The sequence below is a fragment of the Akebia trifoliata genome, chromosome 10, assembly GCF_017979445.1.
Source record: "Akebia trifoliata isolate Shusen 1 chromosome 10, ASM1797944v1, whole genome shotgun sequence".
In the NCBI taxonomy this organism is placed as follows: domain Eukaryota; kingdom Viridiplantae; phylum Streptophyta; class Magnoliopsida; order Ranunculales; family Lardizabalaceae; genus Akebia; species Akebia trifoliata.
The window spans coordinates 27,668,661-27,688,770 of NC_141384.1; the positions used below are offsets into that span (position 1 = coordinate 27,668,661).

At 35.7% G+C, this 20,110-nt stretch overlaps 2 protein-coding genes across 2 annotated transcripts; one reads left to right on the plus strand and one right to left on the minus strand.

The window, feature by feature from the left end:
- Nucleotides 1–1,089: 1,089 nt before the first annotated feature.
- Nucleotides 1,090–8,386, plus strand: PRH75 (DEAD box RNA helicase (PRH75)). The gene is made up of 14 exons (XM_086457093.1): nt 1,090–1,737; nt 3,868–4,002; nt 4,092–4,232; nt 4,335–4,446; nt 5,033–5,103; nt 5,219–5,373; nt 5,462–5,573; nt 5,917–6,018; nt 6,105–6,165; nt 6,261–6,429; nt 6,536–6,632; nt 6,733–6,827; nt 7,242–7,375; nt 7,865–8,386. The coding sequence occupies exons 1-14, from the start codon at nt 1,213–1,215 to the stop codon at nt 8,095–8,097; spliced, it is 2,142 nt and encodes a 713-aa protein (XP_086313219.1). The 5' UTR covers nt 1,090–1,212; the 3' UTR covers nt 8,098–8,386.
- Nucleotides 8,387–10,139: 1,753 nt separating this feature from the next.
- On the minus strand, nt 10,140–16,387 carry CCS (copper chaperone for SOD1). The gene is made up of 7 exons (XM_086457094.1): nt 16,104–16,387; nt 15,956–15,982; nt 15,827–15,853; nt 15,631–15,703; nt 15,420–15,554; nt 12,477–12,697; nt 10,140–10,557 (listed from the first exon to the last, which is right to left on the minus strand). The coding sequence occupies exons 1-7, from the start codon at nt 16,344–16,346 to the stop codon at nt 10,294–10,296; spliced, it is 990 nt and encodes a 329-aa protein (XP_086313220.1). The 5' UTR covers nt 16,347–16,387; the 3' UTR covers nt 10,140–10,293.
- Between the last annotated feature and the right edge of the window lie 3,723 nt (nt 16,388–20,110).

Consider the following 20,110-nt stretch of genomic DNA (forward strand, 5'->3'; position numbering starts at 1 on the left):
TTATGTTTGAGCTTGGATTATGGGCTTATGATAGTTTTGATTTGGGTATTTGGACTAGGCTTGGATATGGACTTGGTATTAGATTAAAATATGGATAATAGAAAATGAATTTGGATTAGGGACAAAGTTTAGGCATGCAAAATAATATGAGATGATGTATGTGTGCATGTATGCATGAAGAAGTGTGCTCGATGGTAATTATTATGCAACGTGGGAAAGTGAAATCCACCCAAAATTTTCATCCCCAATTCTTCTCCACTCATATCTTCTTCCCTACCACCACCACCACCATCACACTAACCTCGTCATTGTTATCATCACCGTCGTCGTCTTTACTATTGCTGTTGCCGTCATCACCATCTCCGACCACCTTTTCTCTCTCCATCTTTCACCTCCGTCGCCACCACCACCATATTCTCCCCTCATCTTCCTCATTTACCTATGCCGTCACTGTCGCCATTGCTACCACCACCATGTTCTTCCCTCTTTTTCCTCACTTACCTCCGTCGTCATCTCCACCACCACCACCACCACATCCTTCCCCCTCCCTCTTCCTCCTCATCTTCTTTCTTCTCTTCCTTATCTCATTCTTCTTTTTCTTTTTCCTCATACAATTTTTCCATGATTTTATCAAAGTATAATCAAACAATAGAATTTGATTTTTCAACCCTACTTATTTTCCATCACTATTTTTTCATGAATTTTAAATTCCATAAAAAGTCACTTTCCATGCAATCAAATATACCTTAAGGATTTTGTTAACGTATGCCCTTACAACACATGTTAAAGTGCAATAAATACACCTTGGGAATAAGTATTTGAGGGTATTTTGTTAAAAAAAATTTAAGAGTGTTTTTGACACGAAATCCAAATTTCAAAGTGTATTTATTGCACTTTTACGTGTGATCTTCGGACACACGTTAATATGACCCTAAAACTAAAATTTGCCACGTAGACATCGTACTTATTTTATCGGAACGGAACACCTCTCTGGATCTTGATTCTCAATAAAAAGAAAATGACCTTTTTAGCCATCCAAACCAACGACCGAAAACCCTCCAACACGAATATAAAACCCTAACCCTAACATATTTCTCTTCCTCTTTCACTCCTGCTACTGCAAATCACTGCCGCATCCATTGTGTAGCAGGAGAAACCCTAAACCCTAACCCTAACTTTAACTCTATTTCTATATCTTCGTTCTTGATCTCCATGCCTTCTCTTGTTCTCTCCGAAACTTTCTTCTCTGAAGAACCCAAAGAAAATAAGAAGAAAGAGAAGAAGATGAAGACGAACACCTCCCTAGAAACCAACCCTTCGATCGAAAAGAAGAAAAGCAAGAAGAAATCCAATGTTTCAGAAGAATTAATCAGCGATGATTCACAACAGAGCTCGTTAGAGAAGAAGAAATCGAAGAAGAAAAGAAAAGTTGATGAAGTTGACGAAGAATCTGAGGAGAAGAGTGAGACCAGTTCTGAATTGGGAGAACCCATTATTTCTAACAAGAAACAGAAGAAGCAGCCTAAAGTGATGGAGAGTGATGAGGAGGGAGAAGTGGTTGGTGCAGATGATGATGAAAAGAAAAACCCTAACGCGGTTTCGAATTTTAGAATTTCTAAGCCTTTGAAGGATATGTTGAAGTCTAAGGGAATCGAGGCTTTGTTTCCTATTCAAGCGATGACTTTCGATACCATTCTTGATGGTTCTGATTTGGTCGGTCGAGCTCGCACTGGTCAGGTACAATTCAACATCTCTGTGTGTGTTTGTTTGCTTTTAGGGTTTCTTATATTAATTTCAATCTAACTATTCGTCCATTCTCGCAATTTTGTTATATTTCCCCTTTTTTAAATTTATTATAGAAATACATGGGTTAGTTTAGTTATTTAATTTAGTTAAAAACCACGTGATTTAAATAAATGGGAAAGCAAGGATTGATCACATGGTTGTTAATCTAACCATTGTTTGATTAAAAGAATCTTGATAAAACTTCCGCAATTTAAATAGTAACAGATGGTTTAGTTTTTTCTTCAATTTTTAGTCCAAATTACAATCTTTGTAGTTTAACAAATGGGGAAGCAAGTGTTCACCGCATGGTTGTGGGTATAATCAGTATGCATTGCTATTGATTTTGAGCACTTCTTCTATTGACAAACTACAAAGATCAATTGTCCGAGCGATGTTATCTTCTTCTATGGTCAACTGCGAAACTGTTTATGTTTTTATGATTAAGCTATAGAAAATACAATTTGTTGTGGTTTTAAGTGCCCTGGTTATGAAATCTGTACTCTGTTTGACGACAACCCACTTTAGTCTTCCATTGTCGGTGTAGTAGAATGCATAAGATGATCTTCACTGGAATGATGGGTGGTTTCTTTCTAGTAGACAACATCCTTGTCTAGGATATGCTTATACTACCCTTCCATATATTGTATTTTCCCATTCAAATGATACTGTTAATTGTATTTTATATTATTAATGACCAAATTTTTTGGGTTGAAGCTTGCCGTGGGAAGTTGTTGGGGTGTGCAATGCGCATAACTCTTTGGATGTGCGACCTTAGCTTCTACCTATTTTTCTTTCTTTCTTTCTTTTCTAGGAGCTTTGCTTGTTTTGATGTTAATATCTTGACGTAGGAAACGAAAGAAAAGATTGAATTGGAGATTCACTAACCCATAAGAAGATACAATTCGGTGAATGAGTCTCGGTAGACATTATGGATAATCTTAACCGGCACAGTAGAATTGAATGGGATGATTATCTAAATTAAATCACTCTATTCATGATGAATCTAAAGCTCATTGCATTATCCACCTCTATTTATGGACTAATAAAACTATATAGATCAGATAGATAATAAGGTAGTTTAAGCTCGAAGAAAATTAATTAATTTGTACTAATAAAACTATTTTTGGAAACTTTTAATGTCCTCACCATCATAAGAAATGCTAAATTTATTAAAAGAAAATCTCAATAATTTCTAGGTACTCCTAGATTTTTTTTTTTTGGAGCACATCAACATATTCCTTAACTACTGAAGAAAGTAAAATATTACTTACTGAAAGTAGTGGAGTCAAATATTAATAAGAATGGTTATTGTGTATTTGTGTTCATAATTGCTATGCACCTATATGGAGACTCTTAGATCATTTTTCCGATTACTTGGCCGTGAAGAGAGTGGAATGGACAAACAAAATTTGTTTGGCTAATCCCGAATGGCTGTGTAGATCTTTCTTTTGTACATAGGCAAACATTACATAACACAAATAGTAAAAATGGAAGATAAATAAGTGGTTAGCACGTGTTCTGATTCTCAGCACGTAAGTCCTGAGCACATATATGTAGAATTTGAACCCTTTTTGTTGAGATGAATGATCTTCACCATGTATGTATAAGCTCTGAAGATCTGGTGGCAATTATGACATGCTCCAAGCAACTTGTCCTATAACACTAGTACACTGCTTCTACTCAACATGCTATTTTCTTTTGGTTTTTTGGATGTTAGATTTTGAATTCAATCATGCACCAATTAAATATTTTTTTGTGTGTGGGGTTTTCCCCCCTTTTCTCTTGTTTTTCTTCGCATTATTTTCTTTCATCCTAATGGATCATCATGTATTTTGTTTTTGTTTTTTGAGATTAGTACTTCATCAGTTTGCATGTATGCAATAGTCCTAGTTTGATTCAACAATTTGAAGATATATTTTGTTTTCTTGAGGTCTTGATGACGTCCAGTTGGTCCATTATTTGTTGTTTGATTAGTCCAGAAATTGTAATATGCATGTTATCTTCCTAATTTTCCTTCTAAAACTTGTGTCTTGCACTAACCAGATTACTTCGTTGGGAATTTTTTTAAATGAATTTTTATAGGGAAAAACCTTGGCCTTTGTGTTGCCGATCTTGGAGGCTTTGACAAATGGTTCAGCAAAGGAATCAAGGAGGACAGGTTATGGGAGGGCACCAAGTGTACTAGTACTTCTACCAACAAGGGAGTTGGCCAACCAGGTATGATGGAAAGGAATTATTTCAGAAATTAGTAAATCAGTGAGTCGATTGTCTTGTTCTTATTCGTGGTCGGTTCTCTTTTATTTCAGGTATCTGCAGACTTTGACGTTTATGGTGGTTCATTGGGATTAAGTTCATGTTGTTTATATGGAGGATCTCCTTACCGATCGCAAGAGATGGCACTGAAAAGGGGAGTTGATATAGTTGTTGGAACCCCTGGGAGAGTAAAGGTAGCCTTTCAATCCCTCAATGGTCTAGCGCATTTGAAAGATTACATGTAACAATGGGTTCTTTTTCGCATCCATTCTAAACTCATGCACCTCCTGTTGTAGGATCACATAGAGAGAGGAAATATTGACTTCAGCTCATTAAAATTCCGCGTCCTTGATGAGGCTGATGAAATGCTGAGGATGGGTTTCGTAGAAGATGTTGAACTTATTCTAGGTACATTGTTCATAATACATAATATTTGCTTTTGAATTGATTCTCATTGTCATTCTTGACCTACATGATTGAGTCCAATAGATTTGAAAGGGGAAGCATTGTCATACAAAGTATTCTCTTATTTCTTGGATTATAATTGGGGTTACCTACATAATGGAGTCCAATCAAATTGAAATGGGAAGCGTTGTCCGTTTGCAATGTTCTTTAGTTTCTTGATTTATTCCTTCTTAAATTTTACCTGTTCGTCATCATGCATATAGTGAAGTGTTTGGTCACCGTATACATGGTTAGTGTGGAAACTGTTTTTTTGATAGGCAAGTAGGTTAATAGTCAGTAATTAATAAGTGAAGGAGGGTTCTGAACCCAGGTTTTGGTATCAACACTCTCAGACCTTACCAACTAAGCAAACTGATACCTTCCATGGTTAGTGGAAATAAAACAAGCTATTGAAATTTCATATCGATCCTTGTAGTTGATCATTACTGTTAGGATTTTGATACCTCACATGTTAGTCCCCCGCAAATAACTTTACCGTTGGTGACATTTGATTTAGAAGGATTAACCATTTGTGCATTTTATATCGCAGGTAAGGTTAAAGATGTAACCAAAGTTCAGACACTCCTCTTCAGCGCCACTTTACCCATCTGGGTGAAGAATGTGAGTCACTTATCCAAATTATAAAAACTGTTGTTATAATCTGTTGTTATTTAACATCTTTAATAGCTCACCGTTGTAACCTTTGTCTCTTGATGATTCTTTTATGTGTTTACAGATTGCTTCTAGGTTTCTTAAATCTAACAAAATAACGGCAGATCTTGTTGGTAACGAGAAAATGAAGGCTAGTGCTAATGTTCGGCATATTGTTCTTCCCTGCTCTAGCTCAGCCAGATCCCAACTCATTCCGGATATTATTCGCTGTTATAGCAGGTTGGTTTTTAAAGACTTTCCTAATTATGAGCCTTCGTATTCTTTCTCTACTTATGCTGTTGATTCTTCCTGGATGATTCTGATACAGTGGTGGCCGAACTATTATTTTCACCGAGACAAAAGATTCTGCTTCTGAGCTTGCTGGGTTATTACCTGATGCACGTGCTTTGCATGGCGATATACAGCAGGCCACACGTGAAGTAAGTTCACTAGTGATATGGATGGTTTTCTATCCTTTAAAATGCCTTTGGTCTTTTCTGGATAGTAGTACATGTCAAGCTGTATCCAGGGGCGCAAAATTTTTAAACTCTACCAAGGATTTTGAGCTATTGCGACAGAGTTCAGCAGCAGATTAGCAATCCGCCACTATTGCCGCCACAAAATTTCCACACTTAGTTGCCCCCACGTGGGCAAAATCCTGGCTCCGCCCCTGGCTGTATCCCAGTATTTGGCTCTCTATCCAATCTTGATGACCTTGGTGATAATGGATGCTTTTATTTTCCATTGTTCTTTTTTTTAATCTTGATTTGTGATTTCTTGCAGGTTACACTTGCTGGGTTCAGGTCAGGAAAGTTCATGACATTGGTGGCCACAAATGTGGCAGCCCGGGGTTTGGACATTAACGACGTTCAGTTGATCATTCAGGTTTTTATATATTTTTTGTTTCCTTCTATATTTTCTTGGACGTTCTTTTGTCTGGTATGTGATCTGTTGAATATATTGTATTTCAGTGTGAGCCACCACGCGATGTAGAAGCCTATATCCATCGTTCTGGGCGAACTGGGAGGGCTGGTATGTACATAAATTTTGTATTTCATGATATTTAATCTTTATGATAAAGATTGACAAGCCACCACTGACTATGTATGTGATATAAACCTTTTCAGGGAATTCTGGGATTGCTGTAATGCTTTATGATCCAAGGCGGTCAAACTTTTCTAGGATAGAAAGAGAGTCGGGGGTGAAATTTGAGCACATATCTGCTCCTCAGCCCGCTGATGTTGCCAAGGCTGCTGGTATTGATGCAGCTGAAATAATTACTAAAGTCTCTGATAGGTATTACTGATGTTGCACACTTGAATGCTTCCAGCATTGCTACTCCATACATTAATTTATTTTTATTTTTGGATAAGTACTAATGCATTATTATTTCAAAATTTAGTGTAATCCCTGCATTCAAGTCAGCAGCAGAGGAGCTTTTGAGTTCCTCTGGTCTCTCTGCAGTGGAACTACTTGCAAAGGCACTTGCTAAGGCTGCTGTAAGTCCCTTTAATGCTTTGTTGTGTGCAAGTTTGAAATTTGATTAATCCCATTATCGGTTGGGACGTTGGGTTACTGAACTTACTGTGGGTTATGCAGGGCTATTCTGAAATAAAGAGTAGGTCACTTCTCACTTCCATGGAGAACTGTGTTACTGTACTTCTCGAGGCTGGAAAACCCATGTACACACCATCGTGAGTGTTGGAAACTATTACGATGACCCTTTTCATTCTTATGTACATTCTTGATATTATAGATTTGAACTTGTTGCAATGATCATCTGTGAGACAGAACAAGGATATTCCAACATAGTTTTTAAATTATATTTGCATGTATGTATATGTGGGTACAATTTATGAACAGAGCGGACTAGAATTTACCACCATGCACTCTTTCTTATTTGAACAAACCAATCATGAAGATCCATTAAAAGGATTTTGTGGATTGAAAATCAGTCATATTGAATCATTCTATCTTTCTGACCAATTGTATTTCTTTATGTGGACAAAACTAATGAAAGTGTTGTCTAATTGAGTTTTTGTCATGATATAGACGATTTATCTCTATGATGGCCTTACTGATTTTTGTTGGAATTCGATCATTTTTAGGTTTGCTTATGCAGTCTTGAGGAGATTCTTACCTGAGGAGAAGGTCGAGTCAGTGAAGGGTCTTGCGCTTACAGCTGATGGGAAGGGAGCTGTGTTTGATGTGCCATCTGAAGATCTGGACGCATTTCTTGCAGGTATTTCTTCCTACAAGGGTTGTATACCAAGCTTGTAAATCACACTTATAATTTCTCTAGTGTGGATTAAGGTTCAAATGAATTCTGTTCTTTCTCTATTTGATGTGGGTCTTTCTTGGTCACTGGCTCTGGTCTCCGAGTTTAAAATGTGTGAAGAATTGCCATTTTATGAGCTTGTAAGGCCTGTTGAAGTCCCCAAATAAAGGGGAAAAATGGGGGACTATAAGTAGGCTGTTTGCTATTGCTATTTTGCCATCATATCTGTTTTCATTCTTATTTAGACAATTAGATAAATCCAAGACTTGGTTCCATCTTACTGGATATGACATGATAAACCCGTAAAAAAACATTAGGTATAGATGGTTGAGAAGCAGTTTTGATCTGAACTGAGTTTTAGACATAATGTAAAAACTATGACTAAAACAAACTACTTTCATTGTTGCCATGCATTTAATTTTCCCATGTAATTTTTTCTTGTCCCCACAATAGGTCAGGAAAATGCGGCTAATGTGACCGTTGAAGTGGTGAAATCATTGCCACCCTTGCAAGAACGTGAGTCAAGAGGGGGAAGATTTGGTGGTGGTGGTGGTCGTGGTTTTGGTGGCGGTAGATTTTCAGGGGGAAGAGGTGGGGGAGGCAGAGGAGGCGGTTTTTCTGACAGAAGAAATGGTGGGAGGGGAAGCAATGGCGGCAATAGATCATGGGGGGGACGGAGGAATTGATCGGATCAAATAACAAAACCTTGGGTTTGTTCCAAGTTTTGACGAATTTACTGATATCTATATTCTTTCACAAGGGGTTTTTAGTCCCTTTTTTATTTTTGTTTAGATTGATGAATTACAGCCATTATTTAAGGTATAAACAACATATTATGTATTCATATAATTTCTGAGACAAGATCTGGATTGTTCTCTGAGAGGGGAGGAGATAGACCTGAACTGGTTGGGGGAATTCATTGTGAGGTTGAAACAGAGTTAAAAATATGTGTTATTAAATCAAGTGATTTGCGCAGCTTTGATTGTGGGTTCTAAACAAAAGCTTGATTATCTTCAGCAAATGACAAGCAGTAAAAATAAATCAATCTTTATTCATGCAGGAAATATGGATTTCAAGTATAGAAGGTACTGATTTTTATTTCGAAAGGGTTCTTTACCTGTTTTACCTGGTTTGTCTGTTCGCTCAATTCAAATTTGGGTTTGAGGTTTGCCTCTAGAATGAACCCGGTCCGTAGGGCTGGTTAGGTGTAAATCGTTTCTTGGTTCGCTTTGGTTTCCTAGGTCGGTTAGCTAATTTGGTTGGCCTATTTTGGTTAGCAGAACCAAATTAACAAATTATTTGGTTCGTTGAATTTAATGCTTTGGGTCAAATTTAATGCTTTGGTTCGTTAAACCAAATGTTTTGATTTGTGTGATTTACAAACTCAGTACGAACTGATACACTTTGCACTGGTTCGTGATTCGGATTAGTAGCAATGAATTGGGTAACATAGTTGTGCTGGATAATGTTGGCTGCTTTTTAGATTTCTATTTTTTCATTTTTAATTCCCAAGGGTAGCAAATAAGCTCAACATGGGCAACAAATTCCCTTTTGCTTGCAAATCAGTTGGTTATTAGTGTATATATTGTCTTCTTTTATTTGTTTCCACCTATACCATCTATATATTGTAGAACACTGAAAATAGTTGGAACTCATTGATATTGAAGGAGATGGCCATCTTTAGTCGTAGTTTTTTTCATTGTAAACATACAGAAACGGATAGAAATGTGAAGGCTTGGCATGTTGTCTTTTAAACCATCTTTAAATAAAATTTATTCTCAAATATTTTTCCTGTTAAATTATTGCATTACTCATCTTCCATCTTTTAATGTCTATTTCCAAGTACTAAAATTATATATAGTGGCAAAAGGGCACAATACCATAGATCATTATCTTCGGGATACACAAGGATCATGTTTGGATCCAATTCAATGAACCATCATCAAACTTTGTTTTACCCTTTCAATAAAACCTTGAATTCATGCACCAAATCATTCTGACTCATCATATCTATAACCAGTCGATTCGAACATTTTAAATATAAACGCTTTTTCCCTGTAAAATAATTTTTCAATTCAAAGCTACTTCCCAATGCCCATAGGCGAGAAAATGTTTCCATCTAACCCCATTTTCTTTTCGACATTTTCCTAGGTACAATCAAACAGCAGAAATTCATTTTCTTATTGCCAATGTCTTGAAATAATCAATTAGACTAAAATTTTCTTGTAAATAGGCCCAAAAGAGAGCGCCACATTCCAAGATGACTAATCAAACTTTATAACTACTACTAAAAACATTGAAAAGTGAGTAACCACTTACATATATATTTCTGTGACAATTTTCTCTTGGGATTCTGATCTTGTGCTACAGAAAGTTGGGATAGCTACCTACCCTTTCACGTCCCGCTCTATTATAAGTATTTGACCCACTCTATGATGTACATAAAGATCATCCTTAAGCCATTGAATTTTTCTTTTTCTTCGAAAGATTAACTTGTGCTACAACAACAACTATTGATCCAAAGATTTTCATTCCATCATGTCCAAAGCCAAGTTTATTAAGAGTGAATTCATGTTTAGCTTTTATCATCTCCATCCATATTCTTTTGGGGGCATCCCCTCTCTCTTTTAGGACTTTCAACTTGAATATGTGAGCAGCTTTTGTTGAACATGTCCAAACCATCTCACCCAGCTTTTTAGACACAAGTTTCAGCCACAATAAACAGATATAATTCCTAAAAAGTTATGGGGTTCATTCATTTTTATTACATGGAGTGTTAATTTCTTCTCTGTTTCTTACATTAATCTAGTAGAATTTCCAAAACATAAGAGTCAAGTTTTTAACTACAAGAAAATAGCAAACATTTCCACTTGAAAGCATGATCAAACCTTGCTAACAGCAAAATCAACGTTACTCGATTCCCATATGGTGGTGCCATCACACGTGCAGATCTTTTTATAGTTCTCACCGACACCCGCACTTCTAGCAATAACCGCAGCAGCAATGCCCGAGTCTGATTTATCTTCAGTTTCATAAACTACAATGGATCGCCCAATAAGATCGACTACTCTCAGCATTTGTTTGACACCCGAGAAGAAAGCTTCTCCATTCTCTTGAGCATCTAATGTTCCCAGGTCACCCAGTGGCTAAACAAAAACAAAGCAACACCACTTAGGAAATGAACTCTATGGTGCCATCAAAAACAAATTGAATGATAGTAGATGGGTTTCATTTAAAAGGGAAGAAAACAAATAATGTTCCAATGTATTTTTGCAAAAATATTCTTACAAATGATCTTTACTATTAAAATGAGAGAAGGCTGAGTAAAAGAGGTTCAACACCAAAATTTGGATCTCACAAATGCCCCCATTCAAAAATCAAGAAAATTGTAATCTCACGATGTTATAATCACGTTGGTTTAGTTAGTTTTCAAAATTACAAAAATATCACTTTTACTATGTAAATTTCAAAACCCCTTTAATTAATATTTTAAATTACAATAAGCCTTCTGATATATGTGCGTTTGCACATGCCACCTTCTAGTTGATACATAATGAACTAGATGTTGAGGGTATTTTTATTCTCTCTTTAAAGTGATGAGCAGGCTTCTTTAGTTGTAAATATTGTTTTTGTACATTTTCTTTCCATAATGCCCTTGTAACATTTATTTTCTTCAAACTATCTAACAAAGGCCATGTGGGGAGACAAAGTAGTCCTTTAACATTACTAAAAAATGCCTCCAATAGAGAGAGTTTGCTAGGTGCTTTCCAAATCTCTCTTTAAAACTGAGTTGTATTTTTTCTTAATAATTTTCTATCTTGTGATCCTTAAAAGTTCATAAGTTTTAGTGCATAATTAATATCTTCAATGGTGCTTCTTCAAAACAATAGTTTCAACTCTTAGAAAGAGTTACTTTTTGAAGCACTAGAGAGAGCCAAATGCAGGGTCTAAGTACTTCTGACTCCCTGCAAGAGTCAGAAGTACTTGGAGAAGTCAATCCAAACAGGCCCTAAGTTTGCGTTAGAAAGAAATCCATTACAAATATATAATGAGGGATCTACCAACTTCTAGGAATCTCCTAAACATTTAAATCATAAAGAACCCTAAAGTACACACTAACACACATTCTGACAATATTGTTTTGATTTTAGCCTTTGAGGTTCTCAAGATCAGAAATAATTTGCTGAAAGCCTTAATAAGAAAGGGGTGTCAATGGGTCAGTTCCACATATACCCAGGCCCGGACCCTAAATAAATATCAGTTTCGGTTCTTATTGATTTCGGTTTCAGGTAAGGACCCAGAACCGACACTACAAATACCCGATACCCATCAGGCAACCACCAAGATAGATAATGTTTTCTTTTTTTAATGAAAAAAAATGAGTATCAATAAAATAGACAATTATTTATAAATGTAATCATTTAACTTGTAAATCCTCAATTGCAAGTTAAGATCAACAATAAATTCTTCAAGCAAATCAAACTTTTGAGAATAAAATCATAGAAAATTATCGAATAAATCATTTATTTGTCATTGAAATTGTATAAATATATGAAAAATGAAGGGAAGTTCAAGTAGAGAAAAGGTAAAAATTAAAGACTTCGACAATTTCTTTATATTTTAATTATATATCAACTAAATTTACATCAAATATCTCTTTGTAAGCATTTAATTAGACTAGTAATTTTATTATAATATTATAAATTTACTAGTTGGGTACCCGAAGAAGACCCGATTCTTATCGGGTCCTTAAGATAGCTACCCAGAACTGGACCTGAAATTGTTTGGGTCCATATTGGTAGACCCAAAACTGACTAATAGGTTTTGGGTACATCGGGTAATTGAGTACCCATTGACACCATTAAATTAAGAATATGTAGTGTAGCTGAACAATAAAATAATAATGTGTCCTTTATGTACTTCAATTTGAAAATCTGCATGCCACTTCTACTAGTACAAGGATATCTCAACAAATTAAAAAGGAGAAACCATTAAAGTACCAAGCATAGATTCAAATAATGGAAAAATATAAAACCCATAAACAAAGCATAGTGTAGTGGCAAACCTCTTCATTGACTTGATTTGTTGGATTGAACACATTCCCGGTGCTTGCTGCTCCTTTAGTTAGATCTCCAAATTCATTTATGGACCAACCATGTTTCCCAGGTGATAATCCACTGAAGCTTGCTTCAATTGTTGCCAATTCCATATTCACTTGGGCCAAGCGAACCACACCAAAAATATTTGGACCTTTGAACTCAGAAACAGCAGCCGAAACTAAAAAGTCTGCAGGTCAATAGTGAATTACAATTATTGTTAGGAAGACATTCTAGAAACTATGCAGAAAAGATTGATAGTTTTGGGTGGAAGAAGTTGCTATGAATCCATACTCAACACACAAGTTCTGAGTTCACCTGTCCTACACAAATTATTATGGAAGCACTTTAAAGCACATCAAGTGACACTCAATTATTTACAATAATTTGGATGGATGGACAAAAGATTAGAAATTTGGATGAAATGTTGTAGAATGTCCATGGTTTTCAAAAAAAATGATCCAAAATGATGGGTTTATGAGTGTTTGTGTCCTAAAGTCATGATTTAAACCAAACATGTGTTTTCAAGGCATGAGTTAAACCACCGACGTATCCTCCCCGAAGGAGATTTTAGTTAGACAATCAAATAAGTGCTCCCTTTGAAAGAGACGGAAAAATCAACTAGTCTAGAAAATGAGAATCCCTTGGTGTGTTCTCAAACCTCGTAGTTCAGCAAATCATAAATTTCTTCTTTCTCTTTGAACCAATTTCTCCATCAAGGGCACACCAATTTTTTTTCCAATACTTAAATTGCAAACCAACTTATAACTTAGAAATTATGGAATTTTCAAAATTCCCAAGAAATCTAGGAATGGTAATTTTGCAATTAGGTTACTCGAGGGAAATGTATTAAATTTTGGTTTCAGTATCTATTGCAGTCATCTTGGAAATGAAAATATCACAAACTGTGTGAAAATAAATGCAATTATATATATATGCCGACCTTGTGGAAATGGAAATATTTCATGGAAATATGTCAAAATTAATACTACGCTTGAGTGATGGTTTGAATTATCACTTTAAACTACTACAAGAATCCAAATGAAATAAAAATAAAATAAAGCATCCCTCAAAGGTTCAAAAAAATACAAAGGCCCCCTTTTTTGCTATATATAGTAGAGATGACAGTTGCCACACAATAATCATTGCTTAATTTTATGAAATTTGAACACAAATCAAATCAAAATAAGTCAAGGCTTTCATCAAAAGGATAAGGTTCACTTAGTGCAAAATTTGGCATGAGTCACTTACAAATATTGTGGTCATTCTAGATTTACACCTACACCTTCAACAAGATGGGGATAAAGTATGAAACGTCACCTAATAAGTTTAAAAGACCAGAAATATAAATGTCAATCCCACACTTATGCAAGTCAATAGGACGAATAAGGATTGGGCTTTGGGTGCAGAGTCGTTGGGTCCCTCCCTCCCTCTTGCAAAGAGCAAATAGCCTTCTGGCTTCTCTCTCGCCCTCTCTTGCAAAGAGCAAACAATCGTCAACCCTACACAGCCCACCAATTGGCCCAAATACAATAAGATCAGGCTTAGTCTATATTTGTAGGCCCAATTAAAAGCATCTCATTTAAGGCCTAGCCCATTGACACCTCCACCCACACTTCTACCGACCACACTTCTTTGATCTTGAACTCTACTATGTGAATCGACCTCTTCCAAACAACTCAAAAACTGTACAAAAGGAATTCATTCTCTCCTACATAAGACTACCCATTCATGTGTAGAAATTATATTGCAAAAAACTTACCTCCTAAAACCTCATGAAAATTCGTCAACAACACTTACTTCCTACATTAGAAGCGTTGATGGTGGATACAAAAGGCACCTCACAGGGTAATATTCCACCACCCTAAACCTACAAAAAGAAGGCCATAGTTTGATGGTGGGAAGTGAATCTTCAATAGCCTTTTATTGAGACAAACCGCCAAACCTCCTTTTTCTAGAGGGAGAGGCTAGTTGGTATAAGTGCAAAAGATTAGTAAAAAAAAAAAAATGTTTTCCATAAAGTAGCAATTTTCTTTCCTCCTACAAGCAGACGCTTGAATCTCCCAAACTTATGGGCCAGGGATTTTGAATAAAAATGTTACAAATTGGGAGACGGGAAAAAGATGATTAGATGAGAGTGATCTCCCGCCAAAAGTAAAAGGAAAAAATGTTATTTTCAATCCTAGATTCTTGTTAAGGGTCTCAAAATTTTAATATTAAGAACCAATAATACTTCAAAGCAACTGCGAATGTGTTGTGATTTGTGGAGCTTGATAGTACTGGTCAACAAGGAGATACTGTAAATCAAGCCTCAATCTAGAGGGAACCACGTAAAATCTTGGTCTCTCTTTGTGTGATTGCATCTTGTATTTAGTTTTTTTTTTTTTTTTTTTCGATTCGTTCTATTATTTCGATTGCACCTGTTTTCTTAACAGAATGCACTTGAGATTCCCAACTTGCCAAATTAAAGCACCGTCGTTTTACCTAGGCATCTTTATAAAATTGGGGTAAGTGGAGTGAGTATTGAGTAATACAATCCAATCATTCTAAAAGCCGCTGCCACTAATACGTGTTCTTCCCACGTCCTAGGTTCAAACCCTCTTGAACCCAACTTCATTTGTTAACCACTAATCCTATACCTATCCAAAAAAAACCACATGAATGAGCTTTACCTCCCACATTTTCATCCACCAACCATATCACGAGATGACAAGCCTCTAAAATTGGACGTAAATGGAAACCATAACCAAGTACAGATTCAACAGTGTGTCATAAATATGTATGCCATGCAGAGTTTAAATACCTATATGTCACGCTAATACATCCAAGAAAGAAGAATGCTTAAACGGAAAGAAATCAAAATTGCACCAAAGCATTATTACTAGAACAATCCAAAAGGTCAAAAAACCAACCATCGCGATTTCCTTGGCCAATTAACCGAGCTTTCCGACCCGTCTGTTCCAAAGCATCAGCCATGGCCTTCACCGGGGAAGAACCGTGAACCCGTACAACTTGATTACTCAAGTCCACCTCAACTTCTTTAACTCCTGAAAAACATAAATTTGTTCAATCAAAACACAGTAAATAGTCCAAAATCAGAAACACACTAAGATGATTGCTTACCATCAACAGTAAGTAACTTATTCTTAACAGCATTAACGCAACCATCACACTTCATATCCACCATGAACTCTGTCTGAAAATAGACTAAAAATCAGAACTTTAGGCCATTAAAAAACCAAAATACTTCAATAACATTTAACCAAACACAAAATTCAAACAAAAGCAAAATTCAAAACGAATAATTGATCAAACTCACCATAAGTTCTGGCAAACCGACATCTTTCTGTAAATCGAATACAAAACCGAAACAGTCAATTAATTTTACTGAATCAATTCGACTTAAAGAACATAAGCAAAATTAAAAACAAAAATCCGATAAACTCACCAAAAGTTCCGGAAAACCACCATCTTTCTGCAAATCGAATCAAAATTTCAAAAACCGAAAAAAATCTGTTAATTTGACCGATTCAATTCGACATTTCGACATAGATAACAAAAAGAAAAAGAAATTATGATTAGGGCAAGTTGCTAACCTGCGGCGAGTGTTTCAGCTCGGATGAAAGAGAATCCATGCGAAGAGAGCTGTGTGAGGGATTGAAGTTTCTGCAGAAACTCAAACGATCCGATTTGAAGATCGAAGACGAGAGAGAGTGAAGATTTGGAGGTTTGAAGAGAGAGGGGTTTGGAGATTGAGACGAAGAGAGAGCAGAGATTGTGAGAACTGTTGCAGGTAGAACTGAAACTGCTGTCGTAGTTATTGACCTAAGGAAAGCCATTTCAGATTATTTGATTCGGTTTTCTTAAATAGATGTCTGAAATACTGTACAAAAAATAAAATGAGAAAATTGGGGTGTGAGGGAGGGGTAAAAAGGGAATTTGGCTTGGGTCCACTGTTTTTTCTCTAGAAAATGAAAACAAGGTTCTAGATCATGGTTTTGAAACTCGGACGAGTCTAAGTTGAGTTGAGTTGGGGTTTAGTGATAATGGACTCGAAAGATACTGAGTTGAGTAGTTTACTTACGTCGAGACGAGTCCAATTGTGTGATTGTATTGCTAAGCAATCAGATTTTGTGATTCTATCATTTTTATAATTTTTTTCATGAAAATTGCATTTATTTTCAGGTCGAAATATATTTTTGTCAAATATTCTCATTTTCAAGTTCATCGAAATGAATATATATCTATGTGTCCAAGTTAACACATTTATATTTATTCGTTTGTTGATCTTCTTAGTAGGGGTGCAATTTGGTTTGGGTTGGTTCGGTTTAGAACAAAATCAGAACCGAACCGACCAAGGTCGATTCCATTATATGAGAATCAGAACCAAACCAAATTGGTCTAGAACCGAACCAACCCAAATCGATGTTAATTCGGTTTGGTTCGGTTCGGTTCCATGGGTCGTAAAAAAATTTCTTAAACAAATATTTTCAATAAAAAATAAAAAATAATAACTGGTTCATGCATAATTTTGGAGTTTGATAATGTCATATATTTCTTAAAATTTTAATTAATTTTTGTATTAGATAATAAACAACTTCATATATCTTTACATAAATAAAAATTTTATTTAATAAAAAAATTAAAAGAACTTATCTCTATAATTTCAGGGAAAAATCGACTAGCTAATATAGTTAGAAATAATAACCTCTTTCTCAAAGATGCTTAGAAATTGGGGGCATTTTAGATCCTGTGTAGGCTTTCGTTTCTCCATTGGAATAATTCGAAGAACAACTTCAGTGGACAATATCGAGCAACAAACCAACAAATCTTGCTATTCAACTCCAAGAGAGAGAGATCTTCTAGTCGTCGGAGTTGACAGGCAGCCCGTAGCCCGCAGCAAGAATGCAGAGAGAGAGAGAGAGAGAGAGAGAGAGAGAGAGAGAGGATGATCCGCCCGCTGCTCCCCAGCCTCGCAACCCGATAGCCGACAACCGTAGAAAGAGATGAGAGAGAGAAGAGAGTAGAAGAGATGAGAGTTGGGGTTTTTAAAAAGCCAAATTTTATTTTAAAACAATTTCAGTTATCGGTTCGGTTCGATTATTTATAAAGTCTAAATCGAGAACTGAACCGAATCCATCGATTCTTTATTTTGTAAACCCGAAATTGAACCGATTTCAATTTAAATCGAACCAAACCAATCCAAAACTCGCGGTTTGGTTCGATTCTCGGTTTGAACCGAATTAAGTTGCACCCCTACTTCTTAGACAAGGCAAGTTTTTAGTAGTTTGTTATGATTGCATTTGGTCTTCGTTGTGTTGTATCAATCTCGGGGGATGATGTAACTTCTGAAATGGAATAACATGCAAATAAGTGATTGTGAGATTTGAAGTTATGATCTACAAAGAAACACCAAATCATGAGCAATGTTTAAAGATTCATGTTGTTGGAGTAACATTGAAATTTGCATCTTATGAGACATTGATGTGCACAGAACCATAGATGCTTCTCACTCGTATCTCGATGAAAATCATCTATGATTTTATAAATACATCCATGTCAGCAATGTCTGAAATCGTGTCAATTTCAATGTTACTTCGACATTTTTTATTTTATTTTTGGTACTACTAGTGGTATCCATTGCTGGAAATGCCAATCACATGGTTTTTCACTGTGTAAAGTAAAAATAAATAATAAGTAAAAACAAAAAGAAAGAAAGATATAGGCCAAATTTACATGGTTAATAGGACCCAAAAAGATTGCCAAATATAACTTCTTCTCATGAAAGAAAACTTTATCGAAAATATTTGGTACCGAGCATACAACCGTATCTCGTAAATGATTTTTGGAACACAAGAAAGCCCATGAAAAGTGCTAATATGTATCAAAATACTTATTAGTGTGTTTTCATGTCTATTTTATTATTTTCCTTTAATGTCGATGAAATTAGTCTCAATATATGTATCATTTCCACTAGGTTTTCATCATTTCTATGAAAATTTTATCAATTTCGATATAGCTGAAATTTAGGCTAACCGAAATTCAATACCTTCGATGATAAATATGTAATATAGGTGGAATTTGCACGGGTGCAAGCTAGCTTTCTTGATATACTCTTTGAGTACCAAAGACCTGGATTCAAATCCTGCCAACATGAACCACCAAGGGGGTGGTTGAATGGTAGTATCTTGGGGCCAAGGAATCTGTTCTTTCTATGATCTCAAGTTCAAATCCCACTACCCATAAAAAATCTTGGTGGCCACGCACCACTCCACGTAGTAGGGTATAGTCTGAGTGTGGGGCGTAGGGACTAGTCTGGTGCGCGCAAGCTGGCCTGGATACCCTTCGTTATAAAAAAAAAAAAAAAAAATCCCGCCAACATGTTACTGAACACATTAAATAGACTTATAAATAATTAAATAAATAAAAAGATAGGAGGAATTTGAATAATTATGGGTCGCATTAATTTGTAACATCCAAGAAATAATGGTATTTTGAAAATCAACATTCATACTAAGAATGCATTAAAGGATGTACTAAGAGATCAATATTCCACAAAGAGTTGTGATTTTCTAACTTGAAAATTTTCACTTCTTTGTATGCAATTGACGTGACAAAGGCACAAAACCATAGATCTTTTTCTTTGGGATACACAAGGAAAATGATCAATAGTTCTATGCCCTTGCCACGTCAGTTGAGTACAGGCTGAGTAAAACTTTCAAAGTTAGAAAATCATTTGCATTCCTAAAAGGGTCACAATAATATAAACAAAACTTCTTTAATTCCACGACAAATTGATTATTCAAGTCCATCCCAACTTTCTTAATTCCTCGAAACACAATCCAAAAGCAAAACCATAATATGATGATCACTTACCATTATAATTACTAACTTATTCTTGGTAGGACAATATTAGAGCCAGATTCCAAAAGAAGAGGAAGAGAGATGATGATCAAGATAATTGGAGAGTATTTCTAACCAAAATAGGATTTCTAGTTGAATGTAATTAGTGAATCCACGCAAATCGAGTTGTGCGAGGGAGTGAAGTTTATGCAAAGGTCCAAACAACCTAATTGCTTGATTTTATTTTTATCATATTTATTTTATTTTGAAAAACTCGAGTAATTTTTTGGAAACTAGACCGAAGCCAACTTGTTTAGGTCGTAAGAATTTGTGATTAATAAAAATTAAGATTTTGTGATTCTAACATTTAATAAACCAGAGTATAACTAATTTCTTATTTTTCAGAAATACATTTTGTGATAGCCAAATAGATCCCACACCTTGATGATTTGACACATGGCACATTAAACTATGAGATGGACCTTATTTCCAACTCACCATCCGAGACCTATTGAATCCATGATTCGAAGCTAGACTCTTGTCTTGAGTATACCTAATCCTGAGGATGCTTGTCCAACCATCGTTCGAGACACTACGAGGGAGTTCAAATAATGAGGATATTAGCCAATTGTAACCCATCAAATACATTACGATTTCAACAACAAAAAATGGATTAAAACCAAGAGACCAACCTTCTATCCAAGCGCGAGCACGCTACTTGCATTTATAGCAAGGCTACTCAAAACTCTCTTAGAATCCC